At 41.0% G+C, this 22,040-nt stretch overlaps 3 protein-coding genes across 4 annotated transcripts; 2 read left to right on the plus strand and 1 right to left on the minus strand.

The window, feature by feature from the left end:
* The first annotated feature begins 264 nt into the window (after positions 1-264).
* Positions 265-3,342, plus strand: gltpd2a (glycolipid transfer protein domain containing 2a). The gene is made up of 4 exons (XM_056733259.1): positions 265-689; positions 803-873; positions 2,051-2,214; positions 2,333-3,342. The coding sequence occupies exons 1-4, from the start codon at positions 611-613 to the stop codon at positions 2,904-2,906; spliced, it is 888 nt and encodes a 295-aa protein (XP_056589237.1). The 5' UTR covers positions 265-610; the 3' UTR covers positions 2,907-3,342.
* A 1,428-nt stretch (positions 3,343-4,770) lies between these two features.
* atp1b2a (ATPase Na+/K+ transporting subunit beta 2a) lies at positions 4,771-14,596 on the minus strand. The gene is made up of 7 exons (XM_056733642.1): positions 14,293-14,596; positions 10,028-10,156; positions 9,307-9,411; positions 8,829-9,034; positions 8,194-8,253; positions 7,739-7,834; positions 4,771-7,660 (listed from the first exon to the last, which is right to left on the minus strand). The coding sequence occupies exons 1-7, from the start codon at positions 14,390-14,392 to the stop codon at positions 7,499-7,501; spliced, it is 858 nt and encodes a 285-aa protein (XP_056589620.1). The 5' UTR covers positions 14,393-14,596; the 3' UTR covers positions 4,771-7,498.
* A 1,549-nt stretch (positions 14,597-16,145) lies between these two features.
* Positions 16,146-21,979, plus strand: mogat3a (monoacylglycerol O-acyltransferase 3a). 2 transcript variants are annotated; one of them, XM_056732788.1, is made up of 8 exons: positions 16,146-16,484; positions 17,398-17,576; positions 17,661-17,865; positions 20,205-20,379; positions 20,647-20,846; positions 21,321-21,400; positions 21,493-21,570; positions 21,786-21,979. In XM_056732788.1, exons 1-7 carry the CDS (start codon positions 16,391-16,393, stop codon positions 21,565-21,567), a joined length of 1,008 nt encoding a protein of 335 aa, XP_056588766.1. In that variant the 5' UTR covers positions 16,146-16,390; the 3' UTR covers positions 21,568-21,570; positions 21,786-21,979. The 2 variants fall into 2 exon arrangements, with proteins under 2 accessions (XP_056588766.1, XP_056588765.1); XM_056732787.1 differs by having other exon boundaries at positions 21,493-21,979.
* The last annotated feature ends 61 nt before the right edge of the window (positions 21,980-22,040 follow it).

Here is a 22,040-nt window from a genome sequence, read left to right on the forward strand (position 1 = left end):
GTGAATGAGACACTGTTTCTTACACAATCTCATTCAATGATACACACCTACAACAGTTCAAAGTTCACAATGATCTTAATTTGACTCTACAGAGAAAGAGAGAGTGACAGAGAGAGAGAGAGAGAGAGAGAGAGAGAGAGAGAGAAAGATAGACAAAGAGAGAGTGAGAGTGACAGAGAGAGAGAGACAGAGAGAGAGAGAGAAAGATAGAGAAAGAGAGAGTGACAGAGAGAGAGAGAGAGAAAGAGAGAGTGAGAGTGACAGAGAGAGAGAGAGAGAGAGAGAGAGAGAGAGAGAGAGAGAGATAGAGAAAGAGAGAGTGAGAGTGACAGAGAGAGAGAGAGAGAGTAAGAGAAAGTGAGAGAGACAGAGAGAGAGAGAGTGAGAGTGAGAGATAGAGAAAGAGAGATAGAGAGAGAAAAAGAGAGAGAAAGAGAAAGAGAGAGAGAGAAAGAGAGAGAGAGAGAGAAAAAAAAAGAGAGAGAAAGAGAGAGAGAGAGAGAGAAAGAGAGAGAGAGAGAGAAAAAGAGAGAGAGAGAGAGAGAGAGAGAGAGAGAGAGAGAGAGAGAAGGCAAAGCGGGTGACGAGACGAGACGTTATTGTGACGAGAATGAGACCTCGCAGGCGTCAGTGTGTCGTGATCTCGGTGGTTTTGTGTTTACTTCTGTTTGTGAGCTCACTGTGGCTGCGTAAGTACACGCACACGCACACGCACACACACACGCACACACACACACGCACACACACAAACACACAATGGTGCTTGAGTAACACATCTGTGTGTTTTTGATCGTCTGTGCAGCTCAAGAAGTGTTTCTGAGCTGTGATCAGTCATGGCGGCCGTGTCTGAGTGTGTATACAGCATCCAGAGAGGTGACACACACACACACACACACACACACACACATGTTTGTTGGTGAAACAGTTTGTGCTTTGTGTTTGTCAGGGTGTTGTTAAGTGGTTGATCGGTGACAGACACATGATCTGACACAGGGCTGCCCCACACACACGTCCTGTAAAGTGAAGCTGCGGGCTCTTTGATCGCCCCCTGGTGGCTGGCTGCAGTACAGGTCATAAACCCCGCCCTCTCCATGTTAACGAATGGGACAGGAGCCAAACTATAAAATCCAATTTCCAAAGATGTTTTTTGTAATTTTACTCAGTATTATCACGTTGATGTTTGTCCAAGTGTTCGTTTTTTAATTCAGTTTGCTTTTCGTTCTTTATAAGATGTGATAGGGGTGCGGGAACATGATTTCTTCGATTGAGTCATCAGGGAATAGGGAGGACTTCCGGTTCCGTCGCTGCGAACTCTGTGAGCTTTCGTTAATCACAGAGTTTATTTTTTGCGATTTTCCGAAAGTCTATTGGAAAAATGCAAAGGGACCATTCCAGCGTTCTGGACATGACATAAAAATGTTACGATCTTATTGAACCATCTGTTTACATTTTACTGAACCCTTGTTGATAGAGTCTAAACATAATAAACTGCACAATACTGAAGCAAAAATAGCCAATGAATGGAGAAGTGATGCCTCTTTATAGAACATCAAATAGTGACTTTATATTCATTTTCATGTGTCCGTTTATAAGGAAAATGAAGCGTTATGATGTGACAATCCTGAAAAGGTCACTTACCTGACTATGAAAAATCATGAACTAAAAATAAAACTAATGCTTTACAAATCTGAAGAGAGATCTCACATGAGTATCTCAACCACCAAATGTTCAAATCTGTGCTGTAACCAGAGTAAAATCCGCTGTTAATTTTTTCGTGCTAAGGTTGACATTTTCATGGAATTAACTGAAGGCTTTCGGTCGAGGGAACCCGTGCGCCGCTAACTTCCGGGTTGGCATACAAAAAACATCTTTGGTTCTCTTTATGGGCGGGACATTGATACCGTGCTACACTTCCTGCTCACTACTGCGCAGACTCTGGCACCACTGACGATTCCTTCTGCGCATGCCCAGCCTCCAAACTGATGTTTTTGCACAACATGTCAGCGCCCAAAATCTTTTTTACAGTCTATGACGCTTTTCTCCTCTCCAGATCGTTCATGATTTGACTCCTTCACCTGGAAGCGATGTCATCAGAGAGTGTGCTGGACAGAAGTTTCAAGTGTCCCGCCTCCTCCACCGTCTAAACTCCGCCCTCGGCCCCGCCTCTGACGTTCTCTTGGAACCGTACCTGCTCTGCTGGGAGGAGCTGATCAAGTATGATTCCACCTCATAAAACACATCAGGCTCCGCTTTCTCAACTACATTATAGACAAGAAACTGCCAAGAAACACATGTGTTCCCAACTACACCCATGTTGTGTTGCATCGTGCAGGTTTATGGAGTCTTTAGGTCCACTGGTGGGTTTCTTCACTCATAAGGTTGAAGAGAAGATCATCCTTATCCGACACCTCTCGCAGGAAGAAGAAGCTGATAAACACAGAAGCGTCCCACATCAGCCTACCCACAATCCTCAGCGCGCAGGGCCTCACCACGCCTATCACTCAGTGCGCTCCATGCTGGAGGCGGAGCTGCAGAGGGGCGTGGTCTCCTTCGACAGTCAGACGGCCTCCGGGAGCCGGACCCTGCTGCGTCTCCATCGCTCATTGCTATGGTTACAGCTGCTGCTGGAGAAGCTGGGGGCGGAGCCCGAGGGGCGGACCATGGGCGAGCTGTGTCGTGAAGCGTACTTGCAGGTGTTAGCACCGCATCACCCGTGGCTTCTACAGAGAGCCGCTGAACTGGTGTTCAGCACCATGCCGGATCGCACCGTCTTCCTGCAGCTCGTGTGTGTGCGCAGACAGGAAGAGGCGGAGCCTGTGATAAACATCATCGTCACAGCCATCCGAGAAATTCACCAGCGGATAGAGAGAGAACTGAACATCAGAAACATGCTGGAGCTGCCGTAACACACACGCACATGGTTCCAAATACGGTACATGATTTGATTCTGGAGACAGTGCAGGGTGGTTGTCAGAGTGTTGTGTTGCGGTGGTCCTCATGTACAAAACATCATCCATGCAGTATCTGTACGTCTATTACGTTATAACACATATTTCTTGGTAATAGATCCTGATATTCGTGTTCACACATTTGAATGTTTTCATGTGTATGTGTGTAGATATATCAATCTGTCTCTCCTTCACATCTGCAGTCGACTGTATGCTGTTTTCCACAACAAGTAACATTGAGTTTTATTCTCAGTGTGTTCAGTATTCTTGTATGATCAGGAAATGTTTTGTCTGTCTGAGAACACGCATGACCGGTCAAAGGTTGGACACATTATTTATTATTCAAGCACAAAACCATTACAACTGTGAAATAAAATATTAAGTAAACTTTAAACTGTTGGTGTGACTTCTATTGTGTTACAGTGCATTAAACTCTCAGGCCATTTCTGACGCTCATTATCACTCACTCACCGGCCTCGACTCACGGTCTCACACAGTTGTGTGGCAAAAACAAAATCAAAGAGCGAAATACCGGAGTGAAAATGGCTGTAAACAACAGTTGGAGTTTATGTGGAGTAAATCTAAGTATCGACAGTACAAGTAGTGCATCTAAACTCATATTTGACAGTAGAGACAAACAAGAAAGTATTTGGAGCCAACGATCAAAGTTAGGATTAGTTCTGTTAAACCCAGCTCTTTCTACTTTATTTGGATGGGCACACCATGCGGCCAATCACAGGGGAGGACAGGTTAGGATAATAACATTATGTGAAAGAAAGAAGGGCGGACACGATCCGATGATAGCGAGTGTAGTGGTACAGGCCATGTACAGAAGGACAGAGAGAGGCGGGGGAGCTGGATTTAAGTGTAAGCGTGTTGTAAGAAATGAGCGAAAAACGAGAAAGAAGACATCAGCCCATCCAAGCTGAGGCATTTAATATTTCTAAAAGCCAACCTGCACTAAAGAAATGACAGTTCACTCAAAAATGAAAATTCTGTTATCATTTCAAAATAAATGTAAGAATCTTAGCAATTTTCAGATCTGTGACATGATCCACTTCCACAGTAGGAAAAAAATATTGCATATTGAACAATAAAGTGGAATATTTGGAAGAATTTTGATCAATTGTTCCTACTATGGCAGTCAATGATGTCACAGAATTGAAAATCTGTTTGCTGTGGTTCTGTGTTCAATTGTTCAATTAAAGTTTTATCAAAAATGTTAAATATTAGAAAATTTGTTTTTTATGAAAAGCATTATACAAAATGCTTAATAATACTGAAAGCATTCACAATTGATAATAAGACTAAAATATAAGGTGATACTTATTAAAGAGCCATTTGAGAGCTGTAAGATCCGGCTCTTCTATGGGAGCTAAACCAAAAGAGCCGGATCGTTGAAAAGAGCCGTATTTCCCATCACTAGTACAGCTGCTTTGTAACAATGAAAACTGTAAAAAAGCGCTATTTAAATAAATTTGAGTTGATTGACTTGTTTTTTACTGGACTGATATCTATTTCCAGAACAAAAAAAGTTTGTTAAGGTAATAAATGTGGCATTCATGAGGTCTGTTTGGTGGGATTCAAGTCTCTATATTATATTAATGGTACTCATACATTGAACATGACCAGCAGACACACACACAATACCGCAGACAGACACACAGACACACGAGCATACGCAACCACAGACACACAACCACAGACGCGCGCACACACACATACACACAACCACAGAATCACCCACACAGGCACACACAAGCATAGAAACACACTCACACACAGACTGACAGATTACAGAACCATAAAGCACAGACCCAAATGTTTGTTAAACACAAAATGTCTTTATTTACTGTTTTTCATTTATAATGATAATAATTCGTTTTTCCGATATAAGTTTCACAATTTTCATATCAGGCAATATATAACAGTATATTCAGGATATTTATTAAGATACATCTAGTTTCTGAGCAGTGTTTTTACAGAAAGAAAGAAAAAATACACTGTGTCACTATGATGGACAGATGAGAGAAATCAGAGATTAAACTCATGAGCTATTAAATTCATCCGGCGTGAATCCAAGCGGCGGGTTATCGGTTTGGAGGAAACACAGACGAAGACAAAAGCTGAACAGTGTGTGTGTACCTTTATGAAAATCAACCGTGCTTTTGCTACTGTAATCATGTTTAACCGTAACACACTTGTACTGTCATAAAAGCATGGTTAATGTTCATACGAGTACAGTATGTCTTGTACGGGTCAATTATATTATTATTTAAGCAGAAGCTGTACTGAAGCAACCCAGGTGACACTTTACAGCCATTAGTTAACACAAACTTTTATACAAACTTACAACAAATCATCATAAGCGGCTCTGAATATCGACATACAGTAACGTTAGCAGATGAATTATGAGGCGATCTTATAGTGTATGACAGATGAGTTAACTAATGTTGCCGTCTCTTACAGAACCGTAAAGTGTCACCATGACAAAGGGAATCGCTAATGACGTCATAATGTTACACCGTGCTGTATGACATCACACGTTGGGTTTCTATGGTGCCGAGTAAAAAGTGCGCGAAGGAAACGTGTGTATCTCTGACGTGGAAAAGAATGAGAGCTAATTAGATTCACCGTATCTTAAAAACATATAAAATCTATATTCCGTTCAGGCAGAACATGAAGAGTAAACATACGGAGGGCAGCGTCGGTTTAGCACACGGCTAATGGAGTTATTAGTCACTGCTCTGTGTAAACATCAAAGTCATTCCAACATCAGGCCGTAAACTCTGCGTCCACGTGTGACGGACGGTCTCGTGACATTAACTGAACATGTGGCCGCGTTCGGCTCTTTTTTCACACACTTATTTAACACACACCCTCCAAAGTTTCCGGCGCACAACACCGCGGCAGTAAATGAAACGGAAACACGACACATTCACTATGGAGAGATTGTGAGGAACACACACACAGACAGGCCGCCCGCACATCGCAGATAGCGGGCTAGTAATTGGCTAAGAAGCACTACGCTAATAACCGTCTCGCTACGCATGACTCTATGCTAACCTGATGGGTGACAGGTCACATCCATCCAAAACATCTAGATGTCAAATCACATGATATGAAAAATTTACAGAAGGCTAAGAAACAAACTCAAGTTTGGAGAGAGAGAGAGAGAGAGAGAGAGAGAGAGATGTGGCTAACGTTCATGTCGTATGTGAGCTGTGCTAACCCGTGATGTGTGCTCTTCTGCTCTAAACAAAGAGAAAGTGAAAAAAAACCGAAACACTTTCGTTGGTTCATCTGTGTGAGTAAGTATTGGTTGGCAAATTGTCTTTTTTTCTATATTCGATATTCGATATTTACAAGTATCAACATACGCTCGCGGACTGAAGGTATTGCTGTGTACACATTTAGACGCATGTCAAAGCTTTTCCAGTGAAATCAAGCAAATCAATTTTCACTCATTTGGCTAAATAATTATGAAATGAATGCCAACGTGATATGGTAAAGCTCGAAGCTCATTGGACGACGGCTCGAGCGCAATCTGAGTATGTGCAGAACAGCAGCCAATCATTTCAGTTAAACACAGCAAGTATGCGTGCGTGCGTGTGTGTGCGAAGAATGTCTTTCATAAACGTTGTTCATATAAAAACAAATAAAAACCACAATTAATTAATTAATTAATTAAATGAAAAACAACATAAATAAACGTTCATAAATAAATGAATAAATAAGATGATGTGGATTCTCAGGTGAATGCGCTTTGTTTGCGTTGATATTGTTTCTATGGCTCCACTTATTGATCGTAGAATCTGTGGTTAGTATCTGATCATGTTTTCATTCATTCAGGTAGACTTCAGTCACAGGTTTGAATGTCTTTCGCCCATGTCTTTATAATGTGTTGTATTTTATATTTCAAATGAAGCATCATTACACACTATATGATACATATCAGGAAAACATTTCAGGCCCGAAACAACAGAAAGAAAGATCTGATATTTCCCATGAAGAAAGTGAAGACTTTCAGATTTGTGATATCCTGATATTTCCTGTTGCTCTCTTTCTTATGTATCTAGATCTGATTGTGCATAAATAAGTTATAAATAATAAAAAAGAATAAATAATCAAAGACTGTACAACAAATACTACCATAATCTAGAAATACTTTTCCTCTTTTGTTTAAGAATTTGAGAGGGATGATGTGGACAAACTGCAAAAAGTAAGTTCTGTAACAGGCCTCAAATCCTTTATGAAAAATGAAATCTGTTGTTTGTTGGGCCGAAATGTGAGCCAGACATTGTTTTCACAAAGAGAAGATGTTTGTCCTTCTGCTCTATTAGATTTCACCTTGGAATGGTTTCAGCGAGATATGATGACAAAACACACAGATAAACATACACGTACGCACGCACACACACACACACAGACAGAATTCATTGAGTAGACCGGAGAATTGGGACGGCAAAAACACGGAACACTTTGATATGACGGACACCTCCTCAGATCTCCTCTCGTGTGTGTGTGTGTTTGTGCGTATGGTGGTCGTTCTACATGTTGATGCGTAGCTTGAAGGAGACTCGTCCAGCAAACTTGTCCCGCTCGCTTAATTGAGTGATGGTGCTGGAGATGATTTTACACTCCACGTTGACGTCTGTGTTCATGGAGATGTTCAGAAACTTCACCGCCACCAGAGGCTGAGAATAGTTCACCTACACACACACACACACATTTATAATCGCTCACATTCTCTGTGTGTACAGGCTTGTGTGTGTGTGTGTGCGTCTTACTTGTGCTTTCTTGCCGTAGTATGGATAGTACATGAGGTTGAAGGTTCCGTTGGGAGGGAAGTATGCAATTTCACTGATGCTGTCACTGTCCTCCTTCTGCAGATAGAAACAGGGTCAGGGGTCAGGGGTCAAGGGTTCATTTCAGGAAGACCACACGCTTCTTTCAACCACATGTGTAGTGCACTAAGAGTGCGTCCGCTATGCCCTAAATCAGGGTGTGCACTGTACGCGTGTACTTTAATGATGTCAGGGTGTGTAGTATGCTAAAGGTCACGGCTTAATGGCCTAAAGTGTACTAAAAACTAGTCTACACCTTTATTTGTCTTACCCACTCATCACTCTCTTTGTATTTCTGAGAAGGGAAGAATGCAGTGAGAAAAACAAGTGTGAGAGAAGGACGAGACTGTCAGACCTCAATGAGACCTTAATGAAGAATGAAGATGACTTTCTCTTACCTTTGCTCCACAGGTGACATACGGAGACTGTCCCTCCTTCTCGGGCAGCATTCCAATCACCTGAAAGAGAGGAAACGGTTTGACTTCACATCAGATCTCATTTATTTCTCTCCTAGATTCAAATGGAAGAGCAAATGGAAATGTGTGCTTAAGTCTTATCCGCGTCTCAGGTGCTCCTCCTGAGAAAAAGAGTCAGAAATGTCACAAATGTGTCTCTGTCATTACTGTCTCAAACTGAGCTCAGATTTTTCTCGTCCGCAATCAAAAGTCAATATTATGAAAGATCTCAATACCAACTCAAACACTTCTCATCAAATTGACTCAAATCCATGTGATTTGACCTCAATAATCTACATTCATTTACACCTCGTGTTTCAACAAATACACTCTCATTTGTTTCTTTTTTTGAGACTAAGTCGAGACTGAACTGAGAACTCCATCACATCTCCTGAGCCATGAAAGAGAAACCACTGAGCGTTATCGGGTGTCGTGTCGGGTTTGTGTTGTTGATTATTTACAGTAAAACAGCTGCAACGTGTCAAGCAATGCTTTTGTCATCTATATTCACACTTCGAAAGATTTGGGCTGCATTGATCTTCATGATATAATCAGGTGTGCTGTGATTGACCAGTTACCCGGTTGAGTTTGATGAGCACACAGGGTTTGCCATCACGGTAACCGTACGTGGGGTCGTTGAGTCCGGAACAATCCCCCAGTATGGTGCGGTTAAACTGACACGAGCGTTTGGGGTTGTTGCGCACCTCGCCGCTGTCCTCCTGAATGAAGAACTTGTCAGGGACGCAGTCGTCATTATTTTCCACCTGCCTAGAGTTATTATACGCTACACAACAAAACACAAACACTTACAACATCAGTCGGAAAGAAATCTATATTTATTGAACGTAAACACACCCCTGCTAACACACTTGAAACACATTCACCTCCAGAAATGATTATAATGCAAACAACAGTATATTATTTCATACAAATATTACATTATTATCAGATTTATATAACTGGTGATTGTATTTGATCTACTTCAGATAGATAGACACACTTTGTTAGTCTCTGTGAGGACACGAATCTTAGTTAAATGTGTCCGGCCGTACTTACGCGCGAGGAAGTTGTTCAGATTCTTAGTGAATGTGTCCCAACTCTCTGTGTCTCCCACTTTATAAATGATTTCTAGAGCTTTTCCTTTGGGTCTTATCATCATTCCTATAAACACACACACATTTCAAAGCTTAAAATTGTATGTGTATTTGCATGTGTGTATAAGTGTGCGTGGCTGTGTGCGCATGTGTGTGCGCGTGTGTGTTTGTATGTGTGCATGAGGGTTTGTGTACATGTGTGTCTTTGTGCATGTGCGTGCTTGTGTGTCTGTGTTAGTTTGCGTGCATGCGTGTGTGTGTGTTTGTTTGTTTGCATGAGTGTATGTGTGCATGTGTGTGTGTGCGTGCGTGCGTGGGTGCGTGCTTCAGGGCCTGCGTGTGTATGTACGTGCGTGTGTTTGTTAATGTGCATATGTGTGCTTGTTTGTGTGCATGTGTGTGTTTGAATGTGTGTGTGAGCGTTTGTGTGCATGTGTGTCTTTGTGAAAGTGTGTTTGTGTGCGTGTGTGTGCATGTGTGTGTGAGCATGTGTGTTTGTGTAAGTGTTTTTGTGCATCTGTGTGTTTGTGTGCGTGTTTGAGTGTGCATGTGTGTGTGAGAGAGAGAGATAGAGTCTGAGTGTATGTATCTGTTTGCATGCATGTGTGTGGGAGAAAGATTGTGTGTGCGTGCGTGCGTGCGTGTGTGAGAGAGAGTGTGTGTGTGTGTGTGTGTGTGTGTACCTGGTGTAGCCAGACGGTCCTGCCAGGTGGGCTTATAGTCGTCCAGTGTTAGCAGCATCACATACATGGTGAGACAGAACATGCCAGCCAGAAACGTGTAGAAGACCAAATAGAACAACAGAATCAGACCTGTGCAGACACACACACACATGAATCAATATTCATTAATAGAATCGTTATAAATGCATACATCACAATTTTTAATCATGTTGAAGAGTTACTAACATCACAGTAAATCAGTGTCATTGAGTTTGAACACAAAGAGCTCTCCTAAACACCAGTCAAAGTTTAGAGTTGAGAGTTTCCACTTCAAACCTCCTCACAACACCGCTGAGAGCAACTTTCACTAAGGAACAGAAAGAAATGTTTAGCTATGAGAAAGGGCGGGTTGACCTGGTTCCTATTGATGATGTCAACTAGCTTACTGACTACAACCTCATAATTGGCTGATAGAGGATGGGTCTCTGTCAGTCATTTAATCAGAGAAATATTATAGAATATGCTGACATATTAAATTAAGATCTTAATCTTAAAATAAAAATGATATTCAAATTAAATATTTTAATATATTATCATTGCTGTATTCAAATTATGATAATAAAATATACGTTCATTTACATTTACAAAAACGGATAAGCCAATTTGTTTTTCAAAATTCAAGTTTTTATTGTGCATTTGTATTAATATCAAACAAATTGTTTGTTTTTCATGAAGTAACAATAGCTTTAAAAAACACAGCTAACAAATACAATAAAAGACAATAAACATTATGATTTTTTTATTATTTCAAAAAGGAGTAATCTTTCGCAAATAAACTATATGTGCATATAAAGTACATGTAAAGTATGTGTTCAGCTAACTGTAAGCGTGCTGCCTGTCTCAGAAACAGTTTGCAGATATCAGTGGTCTTTATGGTTGAGCTCATTGTAATGAAATCTTTTTTCTAAATGTTGAGGTTTGAAGGCCAACTGCTGGTGTTACGGCCATTTGAGGATTGTTACGAGTTGTTCTTAGTGACTCAGGAGTCATCTTCACTAACGTCTCACAGGTTTAGAAGCTAGTTTTAGCACTAAAATACTTTGTGAAATACTCTTTCATAATTTTTAAGAGTTTTTCCTAAATCAGTAAGTTGTGAGCTACTTTAAGCCTTAAGATATTTTGTGAATACAGGCCCAGATTTTGATATCTGAACATTCTCTATAATATAAAACATAAAAAGGGAACATGCACACAACATACAGACACTATTGACTACTGCACAATATTAAGAACAAAGGTGATATGACAAAATGATCATGCTTTTAAATTCATTTGAACTTAACATTTAATTAAAACTTAAAATGATTTCATCATTCATACATTTACATTTAGTCATTTAGCAGACGCTTTTATCTAAAGCTACTTACAGATGAGGTAAACAACCGAAAAAAGCAAAAGTGCAGTTCTCATATAGCCTACCACAGTATACAGAGATGTATACGATGAAAGTTATTCATTTATGTATTTTTTAAAGAGAGAAAGAGTAGAATCGTTATAGCACTAATCGGTCAGGTGCTGATGGAAGAGATGTGTTTTCAGATGATTCTTAACACAGAATCTGCTGATGTTTTTTTAACAGTAAGCAGATCATTACACACATGCGGAACAGAGATTTATTTCCGTTTTGTGATGGCACCACAAGACATCGTTCGTTTGAAGAGCACAGGAATCTGGCGGGTACATAAGTCTGTATTAGCGAGTGAAGATAAGGGGGTGCAGAATCACTGGTTGTCTTGTAGGTCAAGAGCAGATTTAGATGTGATCCGAGGGACTATAGGGAGCCAATGATGAAGAGAGGAGTGACGTGTGCTCACTTCAGTTCATTGAAGAACACTCTTGCCGCTGCATTCTGGATCATCTGAAGAGGTTTGGTTGAGCAAGCTGGAAGTCAAGCCGGAAGACGCATTGCTTTAGTCCAGTCTGGACAGGACAAGAGCCTGGACTAGGACTTGAGTAGCATGCTCGGAGAGGAAAGGTCTAATTCTCCTAATGTTGTAGAGGATGAATCTACAGGACTGGGTGGTGCTGGCAACAGGCATACGTGTTTGACATTCATTCTGATGGTTGATCAGAACACACACATGCACAATATCTCAATATAGTGTACAACCATACCCCTGACTGTGTGTGTGTGTGTGTGTGTGTGTGTGTGTGTGTGTGTGTGTGTGTGTGCGTGCGTGTGTGTGTGTGTGTGTGTGTGTGTGTGTGTGTGTGAGTGTGTGTGTGTGTGTGTATGTGTGTGTGTGTGTGTGTGTGTGTGTGTGTGTGTGTGTGTGTGTGTGTGTGTGTGTGTGTGTGTGTTTGTGCGTGCGTGTGTGTGGGATTGACCCAGTTTCCGCTCTTGTTGTCTTTATCTCCCGGTCCTCTGATTGTTTCTGTTATGTGTTCATCATCACTGAGCAAATGTCAGAACAGATGAGTGAGGAAATCCTCTTACACTAAAACCATAGCTCTCACTCTCTCTCTCTCTCTCTCTCCATCTCTCTCACTCTATCTCTCTTTCTCTCTCTCTCTCCGTCTCTCTCTCTCTCTCTCACTCTCACTCTCTCTCTCTCTCCATCTCTCTCTCTCTCACTCTCTCTCTCTCTCTCTCTCTCTCCATCTCTCTCACTCTATCTCTCTTTCTCTCTCTCTCTCCGTCTCTCTCTCTCACTCTCACTCTCTCTCTCTCTCTCTCTCTCTCTCTCTCCATCTCTCTTACTCTCTCTCTCTTTCTCTCTCTCTCTCCATCTCTCTCACTCTCTGTCTTTCTCTCTCTCTCTCCGTCTCTCTCTCTCTCCATCTCTTTCTCTTTCTCTCTCACTCTCTCTCTCTCTCTCTCTCTCTCTCTGTCTCTCTCTCTCTCTCTCTCTCTCTCTCTCTCTGAGCGGGTGGAATGGGGGATGGGAGTCAGATTAGTCTCCGATCCACTCATTCGCTACTTTATTACTGATGTCATATCTGTTCTCGGCCAATCAGATGCAGTAACACATTTGAACAAACTAACCTGACATCAAATGACACACACATACAATAACAAACACATAATGCCGTTTTATATATTTCTAGACAGTGAAAGTGAAAATGTCAGTTACTTGATTTGATGGGTTATCAAGTATGTGACAGAGTGTCAGCACACGTTCAGAAGAGAAGTCATTTTCCACATTTACAAAGAAAAAGCATAATTATAACATTCAACATGATGATGCCCTGATGATGATGAAGATGATTGTCCGTTTCATCAAAATCCATCAAATCCTTATAATACAATTATATTTTATCTAATGAAATGAAATGATAAATATTTAAACTTAAATATTTAAATCAATTAAACATCTTTAGTATGTTGCCAAGCTCACACACACATACAGATCCTTTAGAAAATTAAACATAGTTTTATAATAGAAAAAAAAGTATTATAATTTGTATAAGCACAGTTCTCCTGCAAATACCATAATTAAAGGATGGTTAATGTATGAAAAAGCATGATTCATTTGTGGGTACCATTTACCATTTGATGTAAAACCATGGGACATTATTGTAAGGGATCTCCTGTTCTGTTTTTGGCAATTCATTATGGTTAAGATGTTTTCTTGTGAGCTTTTAGCTAAACTTTAAATAACAGACAGACAGGCAGACTGATAGATGAAGTGAGGCTGGATATGCGTGTGCTGTATATTGTTACATAACTGCTGATGGATGATGATGATGCTCAGGATATGAGCGAAATCACGTCATGTCACGTGAGCGCGCTGGAGCGGAGGAGACTCTCCGAATAACCTTGTGCGCCCAGCGCGCTCCATCTGACGCTGGTCGATCGGCGATCAGAATGATCGTGTGTGCGTGCGATCATTTCAATGATGTAAAAGAAATAGAGTCACACAGAGACTATGCTTTGTCCAGCATCTCATTGATCTCGTTGCACCCTTTAACGCGCACCCAAGAGCGCGCACACCTAAACGGGAGCGCGCAACAGCATCAGCATCGCCAGATTGTCCTTTAACATATTGCGGCCTGCTACAGGCACGCACACACACACACACACACACACACACCCTCACTCACCAGACGCATTGCGCTGCGCTCTCTGTAAAAACCGCCGAAACGAACGAAATAACGGCGGCGAGGCGCGCGCATCGGCTCCGCTCGGAGCGACAATACGCGCCGCCCCGCACACAGACCCGTTACCTTCAGACTCTTGCATAACGTTCATGAACCATGCTGCGGAGCACCGGAGCGTCACTCACCCCAACTGCTCGCCGTTCTACCGAGCAGCTCGTGCGTCCGCGGGTTCCAGAAGAATTCCTTCCATTCCCCGGATTCCTTCTTTTCATCTTCTTTAGCCATGACTCCGGTACAACGCCGCCTTTATATCGATATAACGGGAAAGCGGTGAGAATAAACGTATGACGGGTGAGGTCGGATGTCTCTTTGCTGTTGGTCGGTTCGTTTTTCTCGCTCTTCCCGTTTGAGAACCGAACGGAGTGCCGCAGCGCGCGCACTAATCCAGAGATACTGCGGTATAAACGCGCTGAGCGCACGCGCACCCGGTAATACTCCCCCCTCCCCCCATCTTCTGCGGAATAGAAGCTTTAAAATCCTCCTCCTCCCCCACCCAACACACAAACACAAAGAGAAATGCACACTCTCCATCAGCAGTTCTGCAGCCAATGACATCTCTCTCCTCTCGTCGGGTCCCGTCCCCTTCTGGTCCAGAGTCTCTGCATCCGCCCGCCTGTCTGTCACACGCAGGTGATGCTGAACCTGCTTGCTTCCCTCTCTCTCTCTCTCTCTCATTCTCTCTCTCTATCTCTCTTAATTTTTTCAAGGTACTTTATTGGCATGACTGCGTGTTCTTACAATATTGCAAAAGCATCGAACATATAACAAGACACATAAAATAAGTAAAAACATTCAAGTGAAATTAAATAAGGTGCTAAGTGTAAAGGTGCTTAGGATAAAATATAGAGTAAAATCTGAAGCAGACGCAGTTTTAGACCACTGATGTAATAAAAAGAATAAATTAATTAAAGAACAGGACGTGACTGATGGTCATTGACTGCAAGAGACAAGATTCACAATTTAACTTTTACTGCAGATCCGTCTAATGTCATTGATGCTATGTAAAATACAAAACAATTCTAGAATGATTCATCTGTACATCCTTTAAATCTTCAGCACTTCTACATTTTTGAGAAGTTAAAGGCAGGGAGACACTTTGGACAGATATAACATTTGAACACATAAAGTGTAAGTTGGGGTAAGACTGTTTGATCAACATGACCAAAGGGCTTGATCAAGCAGACACTTTTATTAACAGCACAATAAATCAATTTAACAGTTTGTGAATGAGAAATCGTACTCTAGATTAGGTGTTTGACAATGCAAACTGTTACATGTGAAATCAAAGCAACGCAACTGTATATACAAGAAAACTGTAAAAAACAAAATGTTACAATGTGAAGAATAAAGCACATTCAAATGACCCGTACATAAACAAATGTGTTAAACATCCTAATGTAGTCTTTAGATGTCATAAAATAAGTTAAATAGTTGACCACACAAGAGACAGACACAGTGTGTGTGACTTTTCCCCCATTTAAGCAACAGACAGTTTGTGAAGATTGCAGGTCACCTCTGACATCATTAGGAAACAGCACAATATTCAGAACAAAAGTCAATAAAAAACTTTATTTACATTTACACATTATACCGTTCAGTACATTCATGTATTTGATCAGTTTGTGTGTTTCCTGGAATCAAACCAACGACCTTCGTGTTGTTAGCGCAATGCTCTGCCACTTGATCTAAAGAACACTTTTATTATTATCTAAAAAACATAAAACAATCAATATGACTAATAAATAAATAGATCAGATTTATGTTTAACATGCAATGTTTATGTAAAGCCTAAAAAACTAGAAAAAGTTGTGATATATATAACATAATTCATCCTGTTTTTTAATCTTCGAACAGACATTTTCTGATGGCGCGCGCCCTCTGCCGCCGATGCATCAGCGCGCACGCGCAGAGCCGTGTTCCATCTGAGCGTTCTCATTCGCCGAGAGCTGGAGGGCCGGGCCGTTGACGTCACCTAATGTTTTCGAGCCGTGATTGTGAGCAGGCGGAGACACGCGGATCGAACAGGAGGAGTTTTTAAAGCGAGAAAAAGTTTAAAGACTTACATCGATATTTACCCGCTGACGAATGAGAGAAACACAGTTCATGTGAAGAGACGGAGACGTTCAACACTTCTGAAAGTTGACAGAAGACTTTCACCGAGTTGTTTGTGTGATAGTCACAGTGTGTCTGAGTGAGTGATTGAGTGTGTGTGTGTGTGCTGAGATGAAGATAGAGTTTGCACCTCTGCATGTTCCTCTGCGCAGGCGTCTGCAGACAGCTGCAGTTGTGCAGTGGGTCTTCAGCTTCTTGGCTCTGGGTGAGTGTCAACCTGGTTACCGTCACCACGCTTCACCATCACTTGTAAATGAAGAGTTTGCTTCCAAAATGAGATTTTTAAAAACGGAGTTATCTCATTTTGGAACCAAACTCTTCATCTACTCTTGTTTGTTCTTAGCATGTCAGCCCTGTTGCTCCGTCGCAAACAAGTGATTATTGACAGGTGCACATATGTAGAAGGTTTCGCGTCTCATATAATACACGTGTAGTGTGAAGTGTTTGTTGAATAACTGTCAACCCTGTTGCCCTTTTGAAAGCACCCAAATATACAGCAGCGGAAAAAACGAAGAGATCATTGCAAATGTTCATTTCAAATCAGCATTTAGATGTATTGTGGTGATTTCAGTCCAGTGTCTGTTGAATTTCGACGAATTAAACCTCAGGAGTGACAAAGTCATCCAACAGCAACGTGAAAGACTGACTGCATGTCTGTGAGAAAAATCCAGGTTATCACATCAAAAAATACTTTTTTACTATTCCTAAGTACATGTAGAAATATGACTGTTGTATTGCTTAAAAGTTTATCTGAACTTGACGACGAAACAAGAGTTTTTATTTAAAATTTGTTCAAATTAAAGTATCATTAGTAGTTCACAGAATGAATCGAAAATCATAATTTTAAAAGCAGATAAACGGTGTATGAATGGGTGTCTATATATTTGCTGGTCCTTTGAAATCATTGATTGTACATTGAGCATTGATCTGTTGTCATGTGACTTCGGTCTCTCCGTCTGTCTCTGTGCTGGCGTTATGACATGTTTTCAGCTGGTACGGGGTTAATGCAGAGATTTACCCGCTCAGGTTCACTGTGTGAGCGATGTGGGTCACAGTTGAAGTGGTTCCAGTGTGTGTCTGATGCACAGAGAACTCTAACCTGTGTCTCTCTGTCTCAGCTCAGGTTTGCCTGGCTGCGTTTGTCCTCTTGTGCCTCAGTGATTGGTGGATTGTGGGAGTGCTGTATGCTGGTTGGCTGTACCTGGACAGAGACACGCCCTTATGTGGAGGTCGGAGGTCACATTGGGTCAGAAGTTGGAGCGTGTGGACGTATTTCAGAGATTATTTCCCCATCACAGTGAGAATTTCAGCATTTTCTCAGACAGTGGTGTCTTAACATGCTTCATGAAGACTCATTTCTTCTTCTCTTGTGTCTCTTTAGCTGATCAAAACTGTGGATTTGGATCCGTGTCATAATTATCTGTTTGGCTTTCATCCTCACGGCGTGCTGGTGGCGGGGGGATTTGGCAACTTCTGCACGGAAGCGTCCGGATTCTCGCAGATGTTCCCTGGCCTCACGCCGTATCTGCTCATGCTTCCCTTCTGGTTCAGAGTTCCGTTCTTCAGAGATTACATCATGTGTGGAGGTGTGTCCCAGTAACACAAAACACAAACATGTAGAAGTCAAAAATATCAATACTGATTTCCTAATCATGTACAAACAGACAGATTCTAGATGACTGCAGAACCCCTTTAAATTAAGAAATCCTTCAGTGACGAGACCACTAAAGTTTCTGTCAGCAGGGTCCTTATGTCTCCCAGACGTGGAAAGAGAACTGGAAATGTGTACTTAAGTACAAGTACTGTTACATTGCTGAAATTGTACTCAAGTAATTACAAGTAAAAATACTGGTGTTAAAAAAGTAAAAATTACTCTTCTCAAAAACTACTCTGAGTTCTAGTTACTTGTTACTTTTAGGTGGTGTTATTTAATGAATTAAGAAGAATTATTATAAATCAAATTTGGAGATTTATATAGAAAATAGCTACTTTTCACCTAACACATCTTTACCTTACTGATAAAGAATATAACTGGATACAACTGGATGAGCAATTACTCCTCCTCAAGACATCCAAGACGTATGTGACATTATTTACATTTACATTTAGACATTTGGCAGATGCTTTTATCCAAAGCGACTTACATTGTATTATTCTATACATTTATACATAGGTATGTGCAATCCACAATCGAAACCACAACCTTGCGTTGTTAACACAATGCTCTAACCACTGAGCTACAGCAAAGCTATTTCTTGGGTAGAACAATACTTTTTTTTAACCTGGAATTTTGATCCATGGTGTTTCATGGTTCATGTCTTTACAAGTTCAAAATACAGACAGAGGCAAGTTCAGGCAACATAAAAGTAATCCCTGCTGCTACTTTCGATGTAATGACGTCATATTTAAGCGAGTCGATCAAACTGTGCTATAAACGGAATGTTATATACAACATTTTAACTGTTAATGCACAGTTTGGGAAACTGCTTCAATGGCATATGTTCCATACTCACTTATAAGGTCAGAGCACTTGATGTACAGACTTTGGAGAAAGATGGACAATTATCTCATGTTATAGCCGTATGGATGAATTCAATATTTCTCCATATCTCGGACGAGCCTTCATATTATGTCCCTTTCCCATATTGACTTTCAAGCGTGCAAAACCGCCATTTGATACTCACCATTGAGAGAGAGAGTTCTGCCAGCGGAATTCTAAAGCACTGGAGCGTCACGTGATTCATGGAGCCTTCAGATAGTTTCAGGAAATTCTGTTTTCTCTTTAAATGCTTTTTTTATTCAGTAAATGGTTTTGTCTTTAAATGGGTTAGAAGTTCACCTCAGTTGGTCTGTTTAGTCGCAGCTCCATGAGTTACTAGTAACTTCTGGGAACTATTGAAACTATGAAAAAACTGTTCTATTGGAGTCATGGAGATGACGCAACTCTCTCCATCAGTGGCTGTAGATTTGAGAGGACCGGGTCACATGACGGGACTGATTATTCTCCTTAGCCAATCACATGAAAATTAAACGTAAATTAGCGGCAACAATGTGAGGAAAAATAGCGCAGTAAAAGTACCGATACAGCACTAAATATGTACTCAAGTAAAAGTACACTTTTTTTTAAACTACTTTAAAAAAATGGCTCAATTACAGTAATTTGAGCATTTGTAATTTGTTACTTTCCACCACTGATGTCTACATAATCAGATCAGAACTGTGGCACACCTTCATGATTCTTGAGGCAATGTGCAGTAGTTAAGACACTCGTGAAGACAATTCTGTCTGGATGTTTTCAAAAGAAAGTTAGAGTAGATGTACAGGTCAGCTGTTCCACGTTTGGTGTTAAAGGTCTAAACACTGTTGAAATCTAATATGTTTCCTCTTCACACACTAAACAAAGTTCCACTTTTCTTTCTATATTTTTCTTTAGAGACAGTGTTACCTACTTGGTTCTAATTCAGACATTTGCACACCACAATTTCGCAATGTCCAATTACACAACATGAACACACACACACACACACACACACACACACACACACACACACACACACACACAGTGTCATTGACCAGAGGTGTGGTGATCACATTTACATTTATTCATTTGGCAGATGCTTTTATCCAAAGCGACTTACAAGTAGGGTGCAGTTGGCAGCTATCACTGCAGAGCAGACAGGGGTAATGTGCCTTGCTCAACTTCAGTCATTTCCTGGTGGCACTTAGAATTAAACCAGCGACCTTCTGATTACGAGTCGAACTCTCTAACCACTAGACCACAACTGACCCCAGCAGAATGAAGTTTTTTCTTTAAAAAGAATCCGTCATAAATAAATCAATACATTGACTCTCTTGTTCATTGTTAGTTTTTTTCTATTGTGTGTGATGTCAGTGCTTGCCCCTTGACCTTCTGTCTGTCCGACAGGGTTGGTGTCAAGTGAGAAAGCCAGTGCCAGTTACCTGTTGAGTCGTCCGGGCGGGGGTCACACGGCGGTGGTGGCGGTGGGCGGCGCTCCGGAATCTCTGGACGCGCGGCCCGGAGCCGTAACTCTTCAGCTGCAGCAGAGGAAAGGCTTCATCAAACTGGCTCTCAAACACGGGTATGACCTCACTCCTTCATCCTTTATATAATTCAACCACATGCACTACGATACATCTGAGAGATTCTACAAGCTTGTTATTGATCCAGAATGAAACCGTAGTGTTGTTCCGACTTGTTCATACGTCAAAACTGATGGATGAAACTGTCCAGCAGAGATTCAGATCCTACGATCTACCAAACATCATCTGTCACTGTAAGATTATGTGATTGTCACTAAATCATTGTTATGGACAATAAACATGTCAGACTCCTGTTGTGCTTTTAGAGCGTGGTTGGTTCCTGTGTTCTCATTTGGAGAGAACGAGCTCTTTGATCAGATGGAGAATCCCGCTGGCTCCACGCTAAGACGCCTACAGGACCGCCTCCAGAGGACCATGGGCGTGGCCTTACCTCTCTTTCACGCTAGAGGTGTTTTCCAGTACAGTTTTGGTCTTCTTCCATACAGGAAACCCATACAAACCGTGGGTACGTACACACACACACACTCACTTACAAGCATACACACTTAAAAACACACGCACACACTTTCACAGGCACACACACACTCATAGGTGAACACACTCACACACTCAGGAGAGACACTATCTCAAACATAAATAACCACAAATTCACTCCCACACGCACAAACTCTTACAAACATAGAAAAACACACATTAACTGACACACACACAAAAATTAGCAAACAAACAAACACACATTCACTCACACACGCAAACACTCACTCACACAAATAAAAACACACAGGAGACACACACTCACTTCTGTGCAGTCACACACACATCATCATGAAACACAAATCACTTCAGAAATCTCTATTCTGGATGTTTGTGCTTGTTGAGTGATGGCAGACGATTAATCAGAAAAATTTACATGAATTGTTTTAACTTTTTACATTTGTCTCTCAACTCTCTCTCTCTGTCTCACTCACTCTCTCTGTAGTTGGACGTCCCATCCCTGTAGTTCAGAATTCCTGTCCCAGTAAAGAGGACATTGACACTCTTCACACTCTTTATATGGAGGTGAGTGAAGCAGTGTAATGATCAAACAGTTATGTCAGATGTCAATCATCACTATATATAACACGTTTGAGTATTTGTTTTTGTTTGTTCAGGGTCTGATGCAGCTGTTTGAGGAAAATAAAAAACACTACGGCATTCCAGAAGACAAACAACTCAAATTCATCTGAACAGTGTGTGTTTGTTTTATTGATTATTTATTGAATAATCTGTACAGGATCTGAGGTTATACTACTGAAGTGTGCAACACTAAACTCCGTTTAACAACGAGTAACTTTCACAGTCAGATGTCATTCCTATGAAATCTTTTTATTTTCAGTCAGATTTATTTTGAAATGTGGTCTTAACAGGTTTAATAATGTTTGTTTTAATGCATTTGGCTTTGCAGGGGTTCTGTACCTCTGAATGATGATCAGCTGTAATAGGATTTCATTGATGTATTTACCTTGGACTGGTATCTATAATTAAAAACCTACTTTAGAAACACACCCAACTCATCATATAGGCTATAACGCTATATGATATAAATCTGTGTCCAGAGATGTATTTATCAGAATAGAACAATAAACTGAAAATTTGTTATTGTTTGTGTGACATTTTCTTTTGCATTTAAAGTCGCGAGCGTTTTTCTTCCGTATTTTGA

This window comes from Triplophysa dalaica, chromosome 20, assembly GCF_015846415.1.
Source record: "Triplophysa dalaica isolate WHDGS20190420 chromosome 20, ASM1584641v1, whole genome shotgun sequence".
Lineage (NCBI taxonomy): Eukaryota > Metazoa > Chordata > Actinopteri > Cypriniformes > Nemacheilidae > Triplophysa > Triplophysa dalaica.

Coding starts and splice junctions, on each gene's coding strand:
- gltpd2a (XM_056733259.1), top strand. CDS start 611: ATGAGACCTCGCAGGCGTCAGTGTGTCGTGATCTCGGTGGTTTTGTGT. Junction 874..2,050: donor TGTATACAGCATCCAGAGAG/GTGACACACACA, acceptor TCTCCTCTCCAG/ATCGTTCATGATTTGACTCC. Junction 2,215..2,332: donor TGCTGGGAGGAGCTGATCAA/GTATGATTCCAC, acceptor TGCATCGTGCAG/GTTTATGGAGTCTTTAGGTC.
- atp1b2a (XM_056733642.1), bottom strand. CDS start 14,392: ATGGCTAAAGAAGATGAAAAGAAGGAATCCGGGGAATGGAAGGAATTC. Junction 9,035..9,306: donor TCTGAACAACTTCCTCGCGC/GTAAGTACGGCC, acceptor TTTGTTGTGTAG/CGTATAATAACTCTAGGCAG. Junction 7,835..8,193: donor ATGTCACCTGTGGAGCAAAG/GTAAGAGAAAGT, acceptor TTCTATCTGCAG/AAGGAGGACAGTGACAGCAT.
- mogat3a (XM_056732787.1), top strand. CDS start 16,391: ATGAAGATAGAGTTTGCACCTCTGCATGTTCCTCTGCGCAGGCGTCTG. Junction 20,380..20,646: donor AAACTGGCTCTCAAACACGG/GTATGACCTCAC, acceptor TTGTGCTTTTAG/AGCGTGGTTGGTTCCTGTGT. Junction 20,847..21,320: donor GAAACCCATACAAACCGTGG/GTACGTACACAC, acceptor CTCTCTCTGTAG/TTGGACGTCCCATCCCTGTA.